At 44.9% G+C, this 18,041-nt stretch overlaps 1 protein-coding gene across 1 annotated transcript; it reads right to left on the reverse strand.

Moving 5' to 3' along the window:
* Positions 1–1,732: 1,732 nt before the first annotated feature.
* LOC137433972 (uncharacterized) lies at positions 1,733–17,092 on the reverse strand. Its single transcript, XM_068126927.2, has 5 exons — positions 16,766–17,092; positions 16,512–16,668; positions 11,956–12,012; positions 11,125–11,269; positions 1,733–3,612 (listed from the first exon to the last, which is right to left on the reverse strand). The coding sequence occupies exons 1-5, from the start codon at positions 17,090–17,092 to the stop codon at positions 3,126–3,128; spliced, it is 1,173 nt and encodes a 390-aa protein (XP_067983028.2). The 3' UTR covers positions 1,733–3,125.
* Positions 17,093–18,041: the final 949 nt, after the last annotated feature.

Raw genomic sequence — 18,041 nt, forward strand, 5'->3', positions numbered from 1 at the left:
GTCCATCCGTCCGTTTGGGCTAAACCTCGTTTTCCTCAGCAACCATATGTCCGATTGAGACGAAACTTTCAGGGCAGGAGTGACACCCATGCAGAATGTTTTTATAATTGTGACGTCATGGGTCACGTGGTATGGCAGCCATCTTGGATTAAAAGCAAATAATTAAAAAAATTATTTCTCAGAAACCGCAGAATGGAAAAATTTGAAACTTGGTACATTGTCAAGTACTCCCAATGGGGAACAAAAGCATGATAATGACGACATCATAGGTGAAGTGGTCCTAGCTGTGTCCATTTGGCACCATCTATTTATATAAAACACAGTTTGTGTGTGTGTGTGTGTGTGTGTGTGTAATGTTACCGATAGACTCCTAAACAGAGAGGCTTACGTGCTTGATATTTGACATAGACATGGTCATTGAGCCTGGGACGAACATGGCCGAACTCAAAATATTTGACGATCCATATTTTTTATTCATATTTACCTCAGCGCATTTCAGCGAAGTTCCCGCTAATCTCAGCCGGTTCCAGAGCAGCTCGCTGATTCGCTCAGAGCGATCACGTGATGTTCCATCCCGTCACACGTTTTTTCACCTTTTATGCGATCATGTTTTGTATCGATTTTGTGCGATATGAATTAAATGTCTTTGAAACAGCTGTGAAACGTCTTTCCACAACCCTTCCGTAACCGATTGGAGCAGTTTATTGCCGCACAAAACGAGATCCGCGAAGCGGGTTGGTCGAGTCGTGCTGACCAAGATGGCGACACGGCGGCTTCACTTTTCACGGAGTATGAGCGTTCTATATATTTTCAATTCAGTGTGCCCGTGATTTGTGGCACAGACATGACCATTGGGCCTTCACGGTGTAATTTGTGCGAAGCTTTTGTCCGAGTGAGCTTGAGTCGAGAGGACGAATGTACGGGTTGGGAATGTACGGGTCTCCCTTCCCCCGCCCGGCAACGCCGGTACTGGAGGACGTCACAGGATCGGTGAGTCTCCAAAATCCGCTTCGTGCTGTTGCGAATATGCAGGACTATGTCCGATTGTTGTGCTGCTCTCCGACCATGAGAACTGCAACGTCATTGTTGACTGGCCATCCCCTTCCCTCCCCCTCCCCCTCCCCCTTCCCCACCCTTTCCCCCTCCACCCTACCCCCTCCCCTCCCCCACCCTTCTCCCCTCCCCCACCCTTCTCCCCTCCCCTCCCCCACCCGTTCCCCTCCCCTCCCACGCCCAGCAATGCCGGGTACTTCTGCCGGGTCCCCCCTCCCCCTTCCGGCCCCTCCCCTCCCCCACCCTCCCCCCTCCCATCCCTCACCATCCCCCCCTCTTCTCCCCTCTCCCCCTCCCACTCTTCTCCCCTCCCCCCCGTTCCCCTCCCCTCCCCCCGTTCCCCTCTCCTCCCCCGCCCGGCAATGCCGGGTACTTCTGCTAGTCACTCATAAACTTCATAACATTCTTTACCAGCTAAAAATGTTTTAATCGAATTCCTTATCCTAATAATCTGAAATTGCATGCACATGATCCATGACCCATTTGTATTGAAATATTAAATTTATATATCATAGGTCACATGGTTTGGCAGCCATTTTGGATTGAAGGAAAATATTAAATAATTATATCTCTGAAACCGCTAGCCCTATCAATGCGGAATTTTACAAACTAGCAACGGTACCCGCCCTATGGGCGGGGCTCCAATTGGGAGGCCCAAATGAAAAGGCAAAATATCAGAAATTTAAGGTTTTTTTTATTTTAAACGATTCATATAAACATCCGTCGAATCATATCACACGCAAATCATCAAAATCTAAACAGTATCTTTAGAATTTCAATAAAAGCCACATCACTGTTCATATCGGTAAATATTATTCCATCGTGTTTCAAATAGTGATCGATACACTATGATCGTGAATCGTGATCGATAATAGTGTTCATAATCGCTATGTCGTATGTACTCCCGATACGTGTACCAAATTCCCGATACGTGTAACAGTACCAAATCAACAGTTAAAAGGATTTTGAGCCGATTGCTGTTACGGCCTTGGCAAGATTGATGGAGACAGCGTTTATTATACTTTTAATGAAGGACACTGTCTCAAGCCCCAGTCCCCATCACAGATGGGGTTCAGCGGTTTACCCGAACCTGACAGCGAAGGGCAAGGTACACGCTGGCCCGTCCAGTGTAGCGCGGGTGCGGCCCCGGACATCGAAGGGCATTAAACGTTCATTAAACATTAAACGTTCATTAAACATTAAACGTTCATTGAACATTAAACATTAAACGTTCATTAAAGGATTACGAAACGAAAAACATTACGAAATTACGTTCACACCGTCACATCAAACACTACCGTGAACACATACATCGTCACAATGAGAACATCGTCACAATGAACGTAATGCGAACGCGAATGTTATGCGGGAGTCCAAACCTGAGAATACTGGAGACCAAAGCTGAAAATGGGAAAACTAAATCGCCTATTTTACTCCTGGAGATTCCAGGATTACCCACACAAAATATCGTTTCGATTGGTTGAGCCGTTTTTGCGGTACCTTCGAACAGACGGACAGACATTTGGTGAATTATAGTAAGATATCATCTAACAGCACTGTTGCATATAGTTTGAAAATGATGAAGTCATCGGTCTCGTGGTTTGGCAGCCATCTTGGATAGAAAAAAACGAACCTTATCCGATCAACACGAAACTTCACAAAAATGATCTATTACCCATACGTCTGCAGAGTGATGGCATTTACCCGTTGTAGGACGATGCGGAGGCATATTGGCGAGACAGTTGCATTGTTCTAGTTTCCATAAGAATTCCCATGTACCTTGGAACTATTCTGTGTTGTGAAGAGATGATTCCCAATGGTATTTATTTTGCTCTCACCACACAGTTTCAAACAAGAACTGCGGTACGGTCGGTAAATATGATATGTTTTTTGAAGCAGCAACATGCCATGAGGCAAACAGCCGGGAAACAATTTATGGAACGGAAAACTTATTTACAGACTTTAAAAACCTAAACCGGAGATTTCTCTTCTCCAAGAATGAGGTAAAATAATGTAAGAATGCATGTACAGTTACGTGACTGTCATAAAGTTCCTCAGGTAGCTATGATGGGCTAAGAGCCGGCTAGTGTTGGGGTGAAGGTGCATGCTACAGGACTTGTGCTGTGGGATATATTGGGAGAGGAATGGATAGTTTTATTGGTTTTGCCTCCATATTTCAGCTCATGGAGCAGCAATTGCACACGGATCTTAAACAGGGATTTGGCCTCTGGCTTTAAGGATTTGATATCTGGGGCCAGGCTTAATAAATACAGGTCATCGGTATCGTGCTGTCTGGCTCTTGCGAGTTCACTTTGCAGCGCCATTATCTTTTTGCTGGGATGACTTTGTAGTTGAGTTAATATTTCTTGAGTTACAGGATCAACTTGCAGATGAGGCTGGCAGCTACTGCTTTTCGTGGCCGCAGCAGCAGCCAGTGTGGGAAGTCTGGATCCAGTTGTATTGGGAATCTCTAGCTCAAAATGAAAGTCAGTGTAATCTTGTTGGGCGGTGGTGCTGCCATCATGGTGTTTGTCCGATGGTTGTTGGCGACAAAATGTACTGTAAACAAAAAGAAAGACATTACTACCCTAATATATGCAACTAACATTCCCAATCGAAAAAAACAACAAAACAATAACACCAGAGCTATATAATCAGTGACAGAATTAATAAAGCTTTTGCAAATTGTATCTGGGACCATCATTATCCGTAGCTTTATTGCTTACGAGCAAAGGTACCCAGCGTTGCAGGGCAACGCAATCACTTCATCGACGGGAATATTAAGAGAGAAAGAAGAGGGGCGAATAGAGGGGAGGGTAGGAGGAGAGAGTGGTATTGGGGAGAGGAAGAGGGAAAGGAGAGAAAGACAAAAGAGGGAGAGAAAGGAGGAGTGGGAGGCAAGGCATATACGGAGAGCACGAGGAATATTTAAGGGTTGTACCATGCAAAGTCACTCGACGTGGTAAATCAATCAAAAGTGAAAAGATTTCACACAATTTTTCAGAGTCGTGATCTGTTTTAGCGACTACCAGAAATGAAGACAAATCAAATCAGAGTTAAACGGATGGTGTGAGGCCATTCGAAGCAAAACACACGTTTTACAAAAGGAAATTCTTAACATGAGGTTCGATTCGACGTTGGTTTTTTTATAGGTATATTAATACTACTATATTAATATAATCAAAGTAGATCACACAAAAATATGAAACAATGTGATCTCATGCAATAAAATACTGTTTACGTAAAATAAAAAAGGAGCGGTGTCTATCGTATCGCCATGGATTGCAAAGGCAGGCTGTAAAGTGCACTCCCATTAATTAACTTCAAAAAAGATAATGCAATAGAACCAAATATAACAAGCGTTACGCCTAGGTCCCCCGTCGGTGAAGTGATGTGAGTTGACAAAGTGGAAGACGCAGAAAACATGCGATGATATGATATTTCGCTCACAAGGTTCAGACATACATGGAGGCGGCCATCTTGGATTTTGACGTGGCGACCCAATTTTCAATGGCGTTCTTCCTTATGCCAAGATACACCCACACACCAGATTAGAAGTTGGTACTTCGCTTATTTTTCAAGATATTCCACTCACAAGGTTCAGACATACATAGCGGCGGCCATCTTGGATTATGACGTGGCGACCCAATTTTCAATAGCCTTCTTCCTTGTGCCGAGATACACCCAAACACCAGATTAGAAGTTGGTACTTTGCTTATTTTTCAAGATATTTCACTCACAAAGTTCAGACATATATATGGTGGCGGCCATCTTGGATTTTGACGTGGCGACCCAATTTACAATAGCCTTCTTCCTTGTGCCGAGATACACCCACACACCAAATTAGAAGTTGGTACTTCGCTTATTTTTCAAGATATTCATCTCACAAGGTTCAGACATACATGGCGGCGGCCATCTTGGATTTTGACGTGGCGACCCAATTTTCAATAGCGTTCTTCCTTATGCCTAGCTACACCCACACACCAGATTAGAAGTTGGTACTTCACTTAATATTTCAAGATATTCATCTCACAAGGTTCAGACATACATGGCATCAGACATACATGGCGGCGGCCATCTTGGATGTTGACGTGGGTTGCACCCACACACCAAATTTGAATGCGGTCCTTCGCTTACGCACGCACGCATGCACGCCCGCACACACGCAGGAACGGACACACGGATGGAGGGGAAAGCCGTAGTCCCCCTTTCGCTACGCTGTGCGACAGGGGACAAAAATGGGTGTTTAAATTTACCCAAATATCAAGTTTTCATTCTCGCACCCCTTTGGAAAACCCTAGGTATGCTTGCAACCTTTGGGGTCGCTAGGACTAATGGTTTTGGAGTTATGGAGGACACACGCGCACGCACACACACACACACACACACACACACACACACACACACACACACACACACACACACACACACACACACACACACACACACACACACACACACACACACACCTTATATATTATTATTATTACAGATTAGTATAGAGTCACGTGAAAAAGTAAGTACCGTACACCCCATGTAAAGTTTTGACTTTTTCAACATATTTCAACAGACAGCTATTTGATCTTCATCTATCTATAATTCCAGTAATCTCTGTCTGTACGTTTGTACGTTTGTACGTTTGTACGTTTGTACGTTTGTCTGTGACCGCTGTTTCTCGACAACCACGGGTCCGATATACTTTTAACTTGCCAGGTATATTGCTGGGGACCCGAGGATGTGCCTTTTCAAGGTTTCATATTAATCGGACAATTACTTACCGAGCTATGTCCAAAAAACGATTCAACCAATCAGAGAGCAGCGAACGATCGCGTGTGCCGAACGTGGCGGGCACACTCTGCCTCGGATGGCACATTTGAGAGCGTATTCATTTATTTCACGTTTGCAAACTATGTTGGCGTTAAACTATGTTTTACAACTAATAAAAACGAATTTGCGATTCATTCGCTTTCCTGCGCGTTTGTTCACGCGATGGCGATTTCTTTACCAAACTCCGGAAGCCGTTCGCTTTGGACCAAACCATTGCATGTAAATAGAGGGGGGGGATTGTCACCACTCGCAAGCCGTTCGCTTTGGACCAAACCATTTCATGTAAATAGAGGGGGGGGATATAATTTTAGATATAGATATAGTACGGGCATGCCCTAGTTTCAACAATATTGATAGATAAAGGTGATATAATATAACAAATATCATGAAACATTTACATTTTGTAGTCCATTGTATAATTTAAACAAGCGTTAAGCCTACGTCCCCCGTCGGTGAAGTGATGCGAGTTGACAAAGTGGAAGACGCAGAAAACATGCTATGATATGATATTTCGCTCACAAGGTTCAGACATACATGGCGGCGGCCATCTTGGATTTTGACGTGGCGACCCAATTTTCAATGGCGTTCTTCCTTATGCCTAGATACACCCACACACCAGATTAGAAGTTGGTACTTCGCTTATTTTTCAAGATATTGCGCTCACAAAGTTCAGACATATATATGGTGGCGGCCATCTTGGATTTTGACGTGGCGACCCAATTTACAATAGCGTTCTTCCTTATGCCGAGATACACCCACACACCAAATTAGAAGTTGGTACTTCGCTTATTTTTCAAGATATTCTCACAAGGTTCAGACATACATGGCGGCGGCCATCTTGGATTTTGACATGGCGACCCAATTTTAAACAGCCTTCTTGCTTGTGCCTAGATACACCTACACACCAGATTAGAAGTTGGTACTTTGCTTATTTTTCAAGATATTTTGCTCACAAGGTTCAGACATATATATGGTGGCGGCCATCTTGGATTTTGACGTGGCGACCCAATTTTTAAAAGCGTTCTTCCTTATGCCGAGATACACCCACACACCAAATTAGAAGTTGGTACTTCGCTTATTTTTCAAGATATTTATTTCACAAGGTTCAGACATATATATGGTGGCGGCCATTTTAGATTTTGACGTGGCGACCCAATTTAGAATAGCGTTCTTCCTTATGCCGAGATACACCCACACACCAAATTAGAAGTTGGTACTTCGCTTATTTTTCAAGATATTTATCTCACAATGTTCAGACATATATATGGTGGTGGCCATCTTGGATTTTGACGTGGCGACCCAATTTTAAACAGCGTCCTTCCTTGTGCCTAGATACACCCACACACCAGAATAGAAGTTGGTACTTCGCTTATTTTTCGCGATATTTCACTCACAAGGTTCAGACATATATATGGTGGTGGCCATCTTGTATTTTGACGTGGGTTGCACCCACACACCAAATTTGAATGCGGTCCTTCGCTTACGCACGCCCGCACGCAAACACGCACACATGCATGCACGGACGGACACACGGACGGAGGGGAAAGCCGTCGTCCCCCTTTCGCTACGCTGTGCGACGGGGGACAATAAACATAAATGCAAATTTCGCATGTGGAAAAAGTAAGTACACCCCTACATTTATCACTACTTCAAATACCTAAAATTAGAATCAGGTGCACCAGCTCAGATGCAAATGATTAGAACATCATGAGAGAGGATCTTGGAGGAACCTGTCTTATTTAAACCTCAGACATTTAGTTTGGTTTGCTCTTTGTTGTTGAAGTGTGCAGCGTCACCATGCCTAGATCAAAAGAGCTCTCTGAGGCCTTCAGAAAGAAGGTTATAGATGCCTACGAGTCTGGGAAGGGATTTAAAAAGATCTCCAAACAATTTGAAATCAATCATTCGACTGTCCGGAAGATCATCTACAAGTGGATAAGATTCCAAACAACTGCCAACTTGCTCAGGCCAGGCCGCCCCAGCAAGTTCAGCCCGAGAGCAGACCGCAAAATGCTGAAAGAAGTCTCTAAGAACCCCAGAATGTTATCACGGGACCTACATGTAGCTCTTGCCACTGTTGATGTCAAAGTGCACGAGTTTACCATTAGAAAGAGGCTGCACAAATTTGATCTACATGGGAGGTGTGCCAGGAGGAAACCATTGCTGTCCAGAAAGAACATCAGGGCAAGACTAAAGTTTGCCAATGAACACCTCGGCAAAGACCAGCACTTCTGGAACAATGTGCTCTGGACAGATAATTCAAAGGTAGAGCTATTTGGCCACAGTACCAGAAGATATGTTTGGCGAAAACCAAAGACAGCATTTGACTACAAGAGCCTGATATCAACTGTAAAGCATGGTGGTGGAAATATTATGGTTTGGGGCAGCTTTGCTGCATCAGGGCCTGGGCAGCTCACCATCATAGAATCCACTATGAATTCTTCATTGTACCAGAGCGTGCTTGAGGATAATGTGAGGCCATCTGTTGGCAAGTTGAAGCTCAACCAAAGGTGGACCTTGCAACATGACAGTGACCCTAAACATACCCGTAAATCCACCAAGGAATATGAATGAATATGAATGAATGAATGATCGTTTTAAGGCCATTTTCCCCGCTAAAGCGGGGGTTAGCCTTGCGGGCCCCATGATAATCATGGTTCCCTGTTTGAGGCAATGTTTTTATGGCCGGATGCCCTTCCTGACGCCAACCCTTGGTCATGCTCTTACGATGCGCAGGGATACGGTGTACCTATTCTAAACCGGAGTACAAACCAGGTTCATTCATCCCAGCAAGCTGGTACTCAATTTGCCGACCTCGGAAGGTTGACAGGCTGAGTCAACCCCCCTGGCGTTAATTCAGCGATCGACCGCGATTCGAACCCAGGATCCTAGGATCCCAAGCCGGCACCCTTACCGTTAAGCCAACACCAGGCCAAATCCACCAAGGAATGGCTGAAAATAAAGAAATGGAGGGTTCTGGAATAGCCAAATCAAAGCCCAGATCTAAATCCCATCGAGATGTTGTGGGGGGATTTGAAACGAGGTGTGCATGCAAGAAACCCCTCAAACATCGCACAGCTGAAATAATTCTGCATGGAGGAGTGGGCAAAAATTTCTCCCAGTCGATGTCAGAGACTGGTCACCAGTTATAAGAAACCCCTACTTGAGGTTGTTTCTGCCAAAGGGGGCAATACCACCTATTAGAGCCAAGGGTGTACTTACTTTTTCCACATGCGAAATTTGCATTTATGTTTATTTAAATTGTACAATGGACTACAAAATGTAAATGTTTCATGATATTTGTTATATTATATCACCTTTATCTATCAATATTGTTGAAATGAAGAGCAAATAGCTGTATGTTGAAATATGTTGAAAAAGTCAAAACTTTACATGGGGTGTACTTACTTTTTCACGTGACTTTATATAACGATCACTTTTGTGCGCATCAAGGCTAAATTGCTTCAATTAAGATGAATACGGGATTTTTAAAAACGTTTTAAAAATTTTCAATCCAACAGGCCACAAGACCACATAACCACAATATGGCCAACGATGCAGTCATAAATGTAATTTTTCACTCTCATCGGGTCGTAGATCAGATATATGAAGTTTCAGTTTTTCGGATAAGGATTTCAATTCAACCAATTACGGCTGGAATACCACTTCACCATGAACATCATCATTATCACCCTATATACATACCCCAAGAGGAATTGACGTATGCCAAGTTTCAATATTTTTCGTTGAGCAGTTTCGGAGAAGAAGTCCAGTTTTTTTCTTGTTTAATCAAATATGGTTACAATACTGTGTGTCCTATTATATCAGACTTATAAATATAATATTCTCCATGGGGAACTCCTCTTATGTTTAATGTTTCGCAATCGGATAAGCAGATGCAGAGAAATTTTTTTTAATGAAAATATATAGACATAGACAAATAAACAAACAGACAGACAGACTGACAGGGGCAATAGTCTTGCAACCCCTTCAAATAAAACGAGTGCCAAAGCTACAGTAGTTATTCATTGTGGTCCAGCATGGTAAAACAACTATGCCATGATACAACGGGCCTGGAAGAACGCACGCACCAGAGGAAGAACGTATGCGCCAGAAGAAGAACGCACACACCAGAGGAAGAACGCACGCACAGCAGGAAGAACGTACGCACCACAGGAAGAACGCACACAACAGAGTAAGAACGCACGCACCAGAGGAATAACGCACACACCAGAGGAATAACGCACGCACCAGAGGAATAACGCATGCACCAGAGGAATAACGCACGCACCAGAGGAATAACGCACGCACCAGAGGAATAACGCACGCACCAGAGGAATAACGCACGCACCAGAGGAATAACGCACGCACCAGAGGAATAACGCACGCACCAGAGGAATAACGCACGCACCAGAGGAATAACGCACGCACCAGAGGAATAACGCACGCACCAGAGGAATAACGCACGCACCAGAGGAATAACGCACGCACCAGAGGAATAACGCACGCACCAGAGGAATAACGCACGCACCAGAGGAATAACGCACGCACCAGAGGAATAACGCACGCACCAGAGGAATAACGCACGCACCAGAGGAATAACGCACGCACCAGAGGAATAACGCACGCACCAGAGGAATAACGCACGCACCAGAAGAATAACGCACGCACCAGAGGAATAACGCACGCACCAGAGGAATAAAGCACGCACCAGAGGAATAACACACGCACCAGAGGAGTAACGCACGCACCAGAGGAGTAACGCACGCACCAGAGGAATAACGCACGCACCAGAGGAGTAACGCACGCACCAGAGGAGTAACGCACGCACCAGAGGAATAACGCACGCACCAGAGGAGTAACGCACGCACCAGAGGAGTAACGCACGCACCAGAGGAATAACGCACGCACCAGAGGAGTAACGCACGCACCAGAGGAGTAACGCACGCACCAGAGGAATATCGCACGCACCACAGGAAGAACGCACGCAACAGAGTAAGAACGCATGCACCAGAGGAATGTGAACGCACGCACCAGAGGAATGTGAACGCACGCACCAGGGGAATAACGCCAGAACGCACGCACCAGAGGTGAACGCACGCACCAAAGGAATAACACACGCACCAGAGGAAGAATGCACGCACCAGAGGAAGAACGCACCCACCAGAGAAAGAACGTACCCACCAGAGAAAGAACGTACCCACCAGAGAAAGAACGTACCCACCAGAGGAAGAACGCACGCACCTGTATTGATTGTTCAATGCCATTGCAGTGGCGTTCTTCCAGGTCGTAACTTCCTTGTCGGTGTCGATGCTTATCCCATTCACATTTCCATTGTGGTATGCATCAGCATCTTGAAAGGTTTTCCAGGAATGCGTCATATCATCCACTAAGAAAGTAAAAATAAGAAAATACAACATGAAGGGAAAAGAAAAATCACATAATGCCATGGGTAATCATCGGCACTGCAAAAATTGCAAAATGGAAAATGCAGAAAACTACCAACTTGAGGATTTGTCAAAGAGGAACAGACTCAAAGTGTTTCAGGCACAAAGTGGCCCAAGTCAGGGATAGCAGATGGCAATACTGCTCCAAGACCAATTTGGAAGTTCATTAACCATGGTATAAAAGGCCGACAGGATGGCCTAACCTAGAGGTATGCAAATCGACCCTACGCCGTGTGGCTTGGGTTCGAATCCTGGCCTGGCTAGAAATCGTCACCCCAGTGTTTCACAATCACGACGATTCATCAATGTGTGTGCCGAACCTCGGGCAGACGGTAAACTGGGCTGTCTGTCGGTATTAGTTAAACGACGTTAGCGAAGAGTAGGTGAGCTATTAGCAGCACGACGAACAAATTACAAAGTCCTGCCTTAACCAGCAGAGGGCACTGCATCAGCGGCACAGCCGTACCCTCAGCCAATGATGTACCCCGCAGCCTCGTGCTGCATACGAACGACAACCATGAGCTCGGCCGACCCTGGTAAACTATGATCCTGGTACATTTTGCTGAATTTGTGGACACACGGGTTGTGCTCAAACAAAGAGACATGGGTAAAGACATTCGTCGTTTACCTTTCGTTTCAGCGGCATCCAAATCTTCAGGTTCCACTTTCACAATGCGAAGCAGCTCTGCAAATAGACAACACCCAATGGTGTCCGGTTCCAAAGAAACAAAAACTTCATAACATTTGTTTTCACACTGCTTCAAGTGGATGAATCAGACTCGGCAACGGTTGCTCGAGTGAGATGTGCATGGAAGAAGTTTCAGGAACTGAGTGGCATGCTAACGAGGAGGGGAGTGTCGTTGAAGCTGAAGGGAAAAGTGTATGCTGCATGTGTGAGAAGTGTTATGATTTATGGGAGCGAGACATGGGTAATGAACGTAGAGCAGCAATGAAGGCTGGAAAGGGTGGAAAAGCGAATGGTTCAGTGGAAGTGTGGAGTATCGTTGAGAGAGAGGAAGCCAAATGATGAATTGCGAAAGATGATGGGAATAGAGCCTGTGATTGATGCTGTGAAGAGAAACAGGTTGAGATGGTTTGGTCATGTGTTGAGGAAGGATGAAAGTGACTGGTTGAGAAGAGAGATGGAAATGAATGTAGAAGGATGTAGAGGACGGGGAAGACCGAGAAAGACTTGGCTAAAGATGGTGGGAGAAGAAATGCGGGCAAGGGGGTTATCAAGGAGAGATGCAGAAAATAGGGCAAAATGGAGAAGATCGTCATGGGGCCTGCAAGGCTAACCCCCGCTCTTGCAGGGAAAATGGCCTTAAAATGCCTGTTGTGTGTTGTTGTACTGCTTCAAGTGGAACCTTTGGCAACCACGACAGTCCATTTCTACACATCTCCAGTGATCCTTTCGAATCTCAATTTGACTCCACAAAGGAGACTTGTAGGTTTACAATTACAAATCCGTGCCTCACAATTCTTGAAATTGTAACATAGGAACAACTAAATACCTGGTGTATTACGATATTGACAAACTGCATTGGCAATGACAATAACCAACCAAGTAAACAATGTTTGTCTCCATTACATATCCTAAAGGACGTGCTCATGGCTCAGAGAAGAGCGGATGAGCCAGTGATATTTAAAAATAGGGCTGATACACCTGGGCGCTCACCTGGTAGAATAAAGCAGTATACTACACTGACTAAAGTTATTTTAAACAGTATCACTGTATTTTAAACCAATTTCAATAGTTGCTAGAAGACAGGGCAGCATGTACAATCATACTAACGCAATCATGAAGATTTTAACCAAACAAATACCTATTTTGTGGGGGCAACCACCCCCCAATCCCCGAAACCCCCACTCAGACCCCAATTTTTCTTATGTCGTGAACACATTTTGGTACACCACGGGTGATGAAGGTTGTGGTCAAGTTTCATCAAAATCGTGTGTGTGGTGTCAGAGGAAAAATCAAATTCCTGTTTTGGGGAAGACGGGGGAGGGAGGGGGGGGTGGGGGTGGGATGGGATGTGGGTCCACAAAGACCCCCTTAGACGCCAGAGAGGGAAGCACACAAGTACAACAGCAGAGAACTGGGACATCGGGAGATCTGTGGGAAGGAGAGGGCTTGGGGGGAGGAGGTGTGGGAAGGGGGAGGGGTGGGAAAGGTAAAAAACACATGGACACTGCTAGGACTTCCAGGAAAGAAGTTGGTATTTCAAAAAAGTGGATCTGGGGTGAATTAACGGGGGTAGAAAAGATCAAGGTTTTGGATGGGGGAAGATAAGAGATGGTGGTGAACAGCTGTTTTAAAGACCTGGAGGGAGGAGTGAGATTGAAGGGAGTGAGGGAGTTTGTTCCAGAGGCGGAAGAAAAGAGGAATGAAAGAGTGAAGGTGAGCAGAGGGTCTTGATTTTGGAATTTTCACCAGAAGAGATTTGCTGCTGATCTTGTGCGACCTGTAGGAATATTTGGGGGACAGAGCATGGACAGAGCTGAGGGAGCAAGGCCGGATAGGAGTCGGTAGAAGACAGAAACACCAATTCCACTTATGTGGAATTTGTTTCAAACCCCATTAACTAGACCTATTGGCCGATGTATATTCTAAGTTTCAGCTAGTTTCAATGTATAGTCCTTGAGATATGAGCGCCAACACATTTTGGATGGACGGACGGACGGACACCAACGTGATTTTGAGGGTTTTCTAAAGTACACAAACAATGTAATAATAAAGATGGTACACGTGACAAAGTACACACCCAATGTAATAAGATGGTACACGTGACAAAGTACACACCCAATGCAATAAGATGGTACACGTGACAAAGTACACACCCAATGCAATAATAAAGATGGTACACATGACAAAGTACACACCCAATGTAATAATAAAGATGGTACACGTGACAAAGTACACACCCAATGCAATAATAAAGATGGTACACATGACAAAGTACACACCCAATGCAATAATAAAGATGGTACACATGACAAAGTACACACCCAATGTAATAAGATGGTACACGTGACAAAGTACACACCCAATGTAATAAGATGGTACACGTGACAAAGTACACACCCAATGCAATAATAAAGATGGTACACGTGACAAAGTACACACCCAATGCAATAATAAAGATGGTACACATGACAAAGTACACACCCAATGTAATAATAAAGATGGTACACGTGACAAAGTACACACCCAATGCAATAATAAAGATGGTACACATGACAAAGTACACAAACAATGTAATAATAAAGATGGTACACGTGACAAAGTACACACCCAATGTAATAAGATGGTACACGTGACAAAGTACACACCCAATGTAATAAGATGGTACACGTGACAAAGTACACACCCAATGCAATAAGATGGTACACGTGACAAAGTACACACCCAATGTAATAAGATGGTACACGTGACAAAGTACACACCCAATGTAATAAGATGGTACACGTGACAAAGTACACACCCAATGCAATAATAAAGATGGTACACGTGACAAAGTACACACCCAATGCAATAATAAAGATGGTACACATGACAAAGTACACACCCAATGTAATAATAAAGATGGTACACGTGACAAAGTACACACCCAATGCAATAATAAAGATGGTACACATGACAAAGTACACACCCAATGCAATAATAAAGATGGTACACATGACAAAGTACACACCCAATGCAATAATAAAGATGGTACACATGACAAAGTACACACCCAACGCAATAATAAAGATGGTACACATGACAAAGTACACACCCAACGCAATAATAAAGATGGTACACGTGACAAAGTACACATCCAATGTAATAATAAAGATGGTACACGTGACAAAGTACACACCCAATGTAATAATAAAGATGGTACACGTGACAAAGTACACACCCAATGCAATAATAAAGATGGTACACATGACAAAGTACACACCCAATGCAATAATAAAGATGGTACACGTGACAAAGTACACATCCAATGTAATAATAAAGATGGTACACGTGACAAAGTACACATCCAATGTAATAATAAAGATGGTACACGTGACAAAGTACACACCCAATGCAATAATAAAGATTGTACACGTGACAAAGTACACATCCAATGTAATAATAAAGATGGTACACGTGACAAAGTACACAAACAATGTAATAATAAAGATGGTACACGTGACAAAGTACATATCCAATGTAATAATAAAGATTGTACACGTGACAAAGTACACATCCAATGTAATAATAAAGATTGCACACGTGACAAAGTACACATCCAATGTAATAATAAAGATGGTACACGTGACAAAATATACATCCAATGTAATAATAAAGATGGTACACGTGACAAAGTACATATCCAATGTAATAATAAAGATGGTACACGTGACAAAGTACATATCCAATGTAATAATAAAGATGGTACACGTGACAAAGTACATATCCAGTGTCATAATAAAGATGGTACACGTGACAAAGTACACATCCAATGTAATAATAAAGATGGTACACGTGACAAAGTACACACCCAATGCAATAATAAAGATTGTACACGTGACAAAGTACACATCCAATGTAATAATAAAGATGGTACACGTGACAAAGTACACAAACAATGTAATAATAAAGATGGTACACGTGACAAAGTACATATCCAATGTAATAATAAAGATTGTACACGTGACAAAGTACACATCCAATGTAATAATAAAGATTGCACACGTGACAAAGTACACATCCAATGTAATAATAAAGATGGTACACGTGACAAAATATACATCCAATGTAATAATAAAGATGGTACACGTGACAAAGTACATATCCAATGTAATAATAAAGATGGTACACGTGACAAAGTACATATCCAATGTAATAATAAAGATGGTACACGTGACAAAGTACATATCCAGTGTCATAATAAAGATGGTACACGTGACAAAGTACACATCCAATGTAATAATAAAGATGGTACACGTGACAAAGTACACACCCAATGCAATAATAAAGATGGTACACGTGACAAAGTACACAAACAATGTAATAATGTACACACAACCATACCATAGGTAGCGTCGGTTCGGGAATCGAACTCGTGGTTGCAAACTCAGCCATGACCGGCCAAAGACAACGTGGACGTTCAACAACAACAACGTTCACTTCGTCTTTCGTGTCCTTACCGAGAAAATCGTCTGAACGAACATGTTGCTTCCTTGGCGGCCATTTTCCTGAATGGTCTACCTGGTTCAAGGCAAACATGGTCGGAATGGCGTTCTGTTTGAGTTTGTGTAGATTATCAGCTCGACGCTTTTCATACTGATCCACATCAAAATGAGCCTGTCCGACACGAAATGATCAATAAAACATCGTCCAGCAGGTAATATATCGGCTATCATTAATTATATATTTGATCACCTGTCTCGCTCAACCTTACCTGACATAAAACGGAGTTGTCACGCGCTTTCCAGTCGGTGCGTCCAACATTCTCCTCCCAAAGGTGTCGTCTGTCTGGATTGCGCGGGAATCGATGGAAGGACATTCCATTCCCTGTTCGACTTGGACATCCCCAGGCGGCGCAACAAGGCATGTGAACTTGGGGTCTCGATGAACGCGCGCGCACACCTGGTCGTTTACCCGCGCGTGGAGGTGCTCTCCTCTTCGCGCAAAAACTTTCCTCGTGCAGCGACTGGGTCACGTGTCTTCGAGTGAACCAATCGCGGGCCGTTTTACGTGCTCCGAGATGCTCCACCCCATCGGGCATCGGGCAGCGCATGAACATTTGACGTAATGATCATTCACGACTTTGTCTCTTACCAAAAGGACGTACTCCGGAATGCAGCACCCTCCATGGCGATGCACCCTCTAGAGTCGACACAGCCAGACCCCCTCCCCTTTCAAGACAGCCAGACCCCTCCCCCCGAGACAGCCAGACCCCTCCCCTACTCCCCCTCCCCCCGAGACAGCCAGACCCCCTCCCCCTTCAAAATAGCCAGACCCCACCCCTACCCGCCCTAGACAGCCAGACCCCCTCCCCCTTCTAGACAGCCAGGCCCCTCCCGACTCCCCCCTAGACAGCCAGACCCCTCCCCCTTCTAGACAAGGAGACCCCTCCCCTAACTCATCTAGACAGCCAGACCCCTCCCTACTCCCCCATAGACAGCCAGACCCCCTCCCCCTTCGAGACAAGGAGACCCCTCCCCTAACTCATCTAGACAGCCAGACCCCTCCCTACTCCCCTCTAGACAGCCAGACCCCCTCCTGCTTCTAGACAAGGAGACCCCTCCCCTCCCACTTCTAGACAGCCAGACCCCTCCCTCCGCCCCCTAGACAGCCAAACCCCTCCCCCCCTAGAAAGCCAGACCCCTCCCCCCCCCCTAGACAGCCAGACCCCTGCCCCCCCCCCTAGACAGCCAGACCCCATCCCCCTTTTAGAAAAGGAGACCCCTCCCCTAACCCCTTCAGACAGCCAGACCTCCTCTCCTCCCCCCTCCAGCCAGACACCCTCCCCTCCCCCCTCCCCCCGAGACAGCCAGACACCCTCCCCTCCCCCCTCCAGCCAGACCCCTCCCCTACTCCCCCTCCCCCCGAGACAGCCAGACCCTCTCCCCCTTCAAAATAGCCAGACCCCTCCCCTACCCGCCCGAGACAGCCAGACCCCCTCCCCCTTCTTGACAGCCAGACCCCTCCCTACTCCCCCCTAGACAGCCAGA

The sequence above is a fragment of the Myxine glutinosa genome, chromosome 1 (genome assembly GCF_964187855.1).
Source record: "Myxine glutinosa chromosome 1, kmMyxGlut1.1, whole genome shotgun sequence".
NCBI lineage: Eukaryota > Metazoa > Chordata > Myxini > Myxiniformes > Myxinidae > Myxine > Myxine glutinosa.

Excerpts from the sequence above, each read along its gene's own strand:
- LOC137433972 (XM_068126927.2), bottom strand. The coding sequence starts at position 17,092 with ATGCCCGATGGGGTGGAGCATCTCGGAGCACGTAAAACGGCCCGCGAT. Across the intron at positions 11,270-11,955 it reads GGATGCCGCTGAAACGAAAG|TGGATGATATGACGCATTCC; the intron begins GTAAACGACGAA and ends TTACTTTCTTAG. Across the intron at positions 3,613-11,124 it reads GCATTGAACAATCAATACAG|TACATTTTGTCGCCAACAAC; the intron begins GTGCGTGCGTTC and ends TTTTGTTTACAG.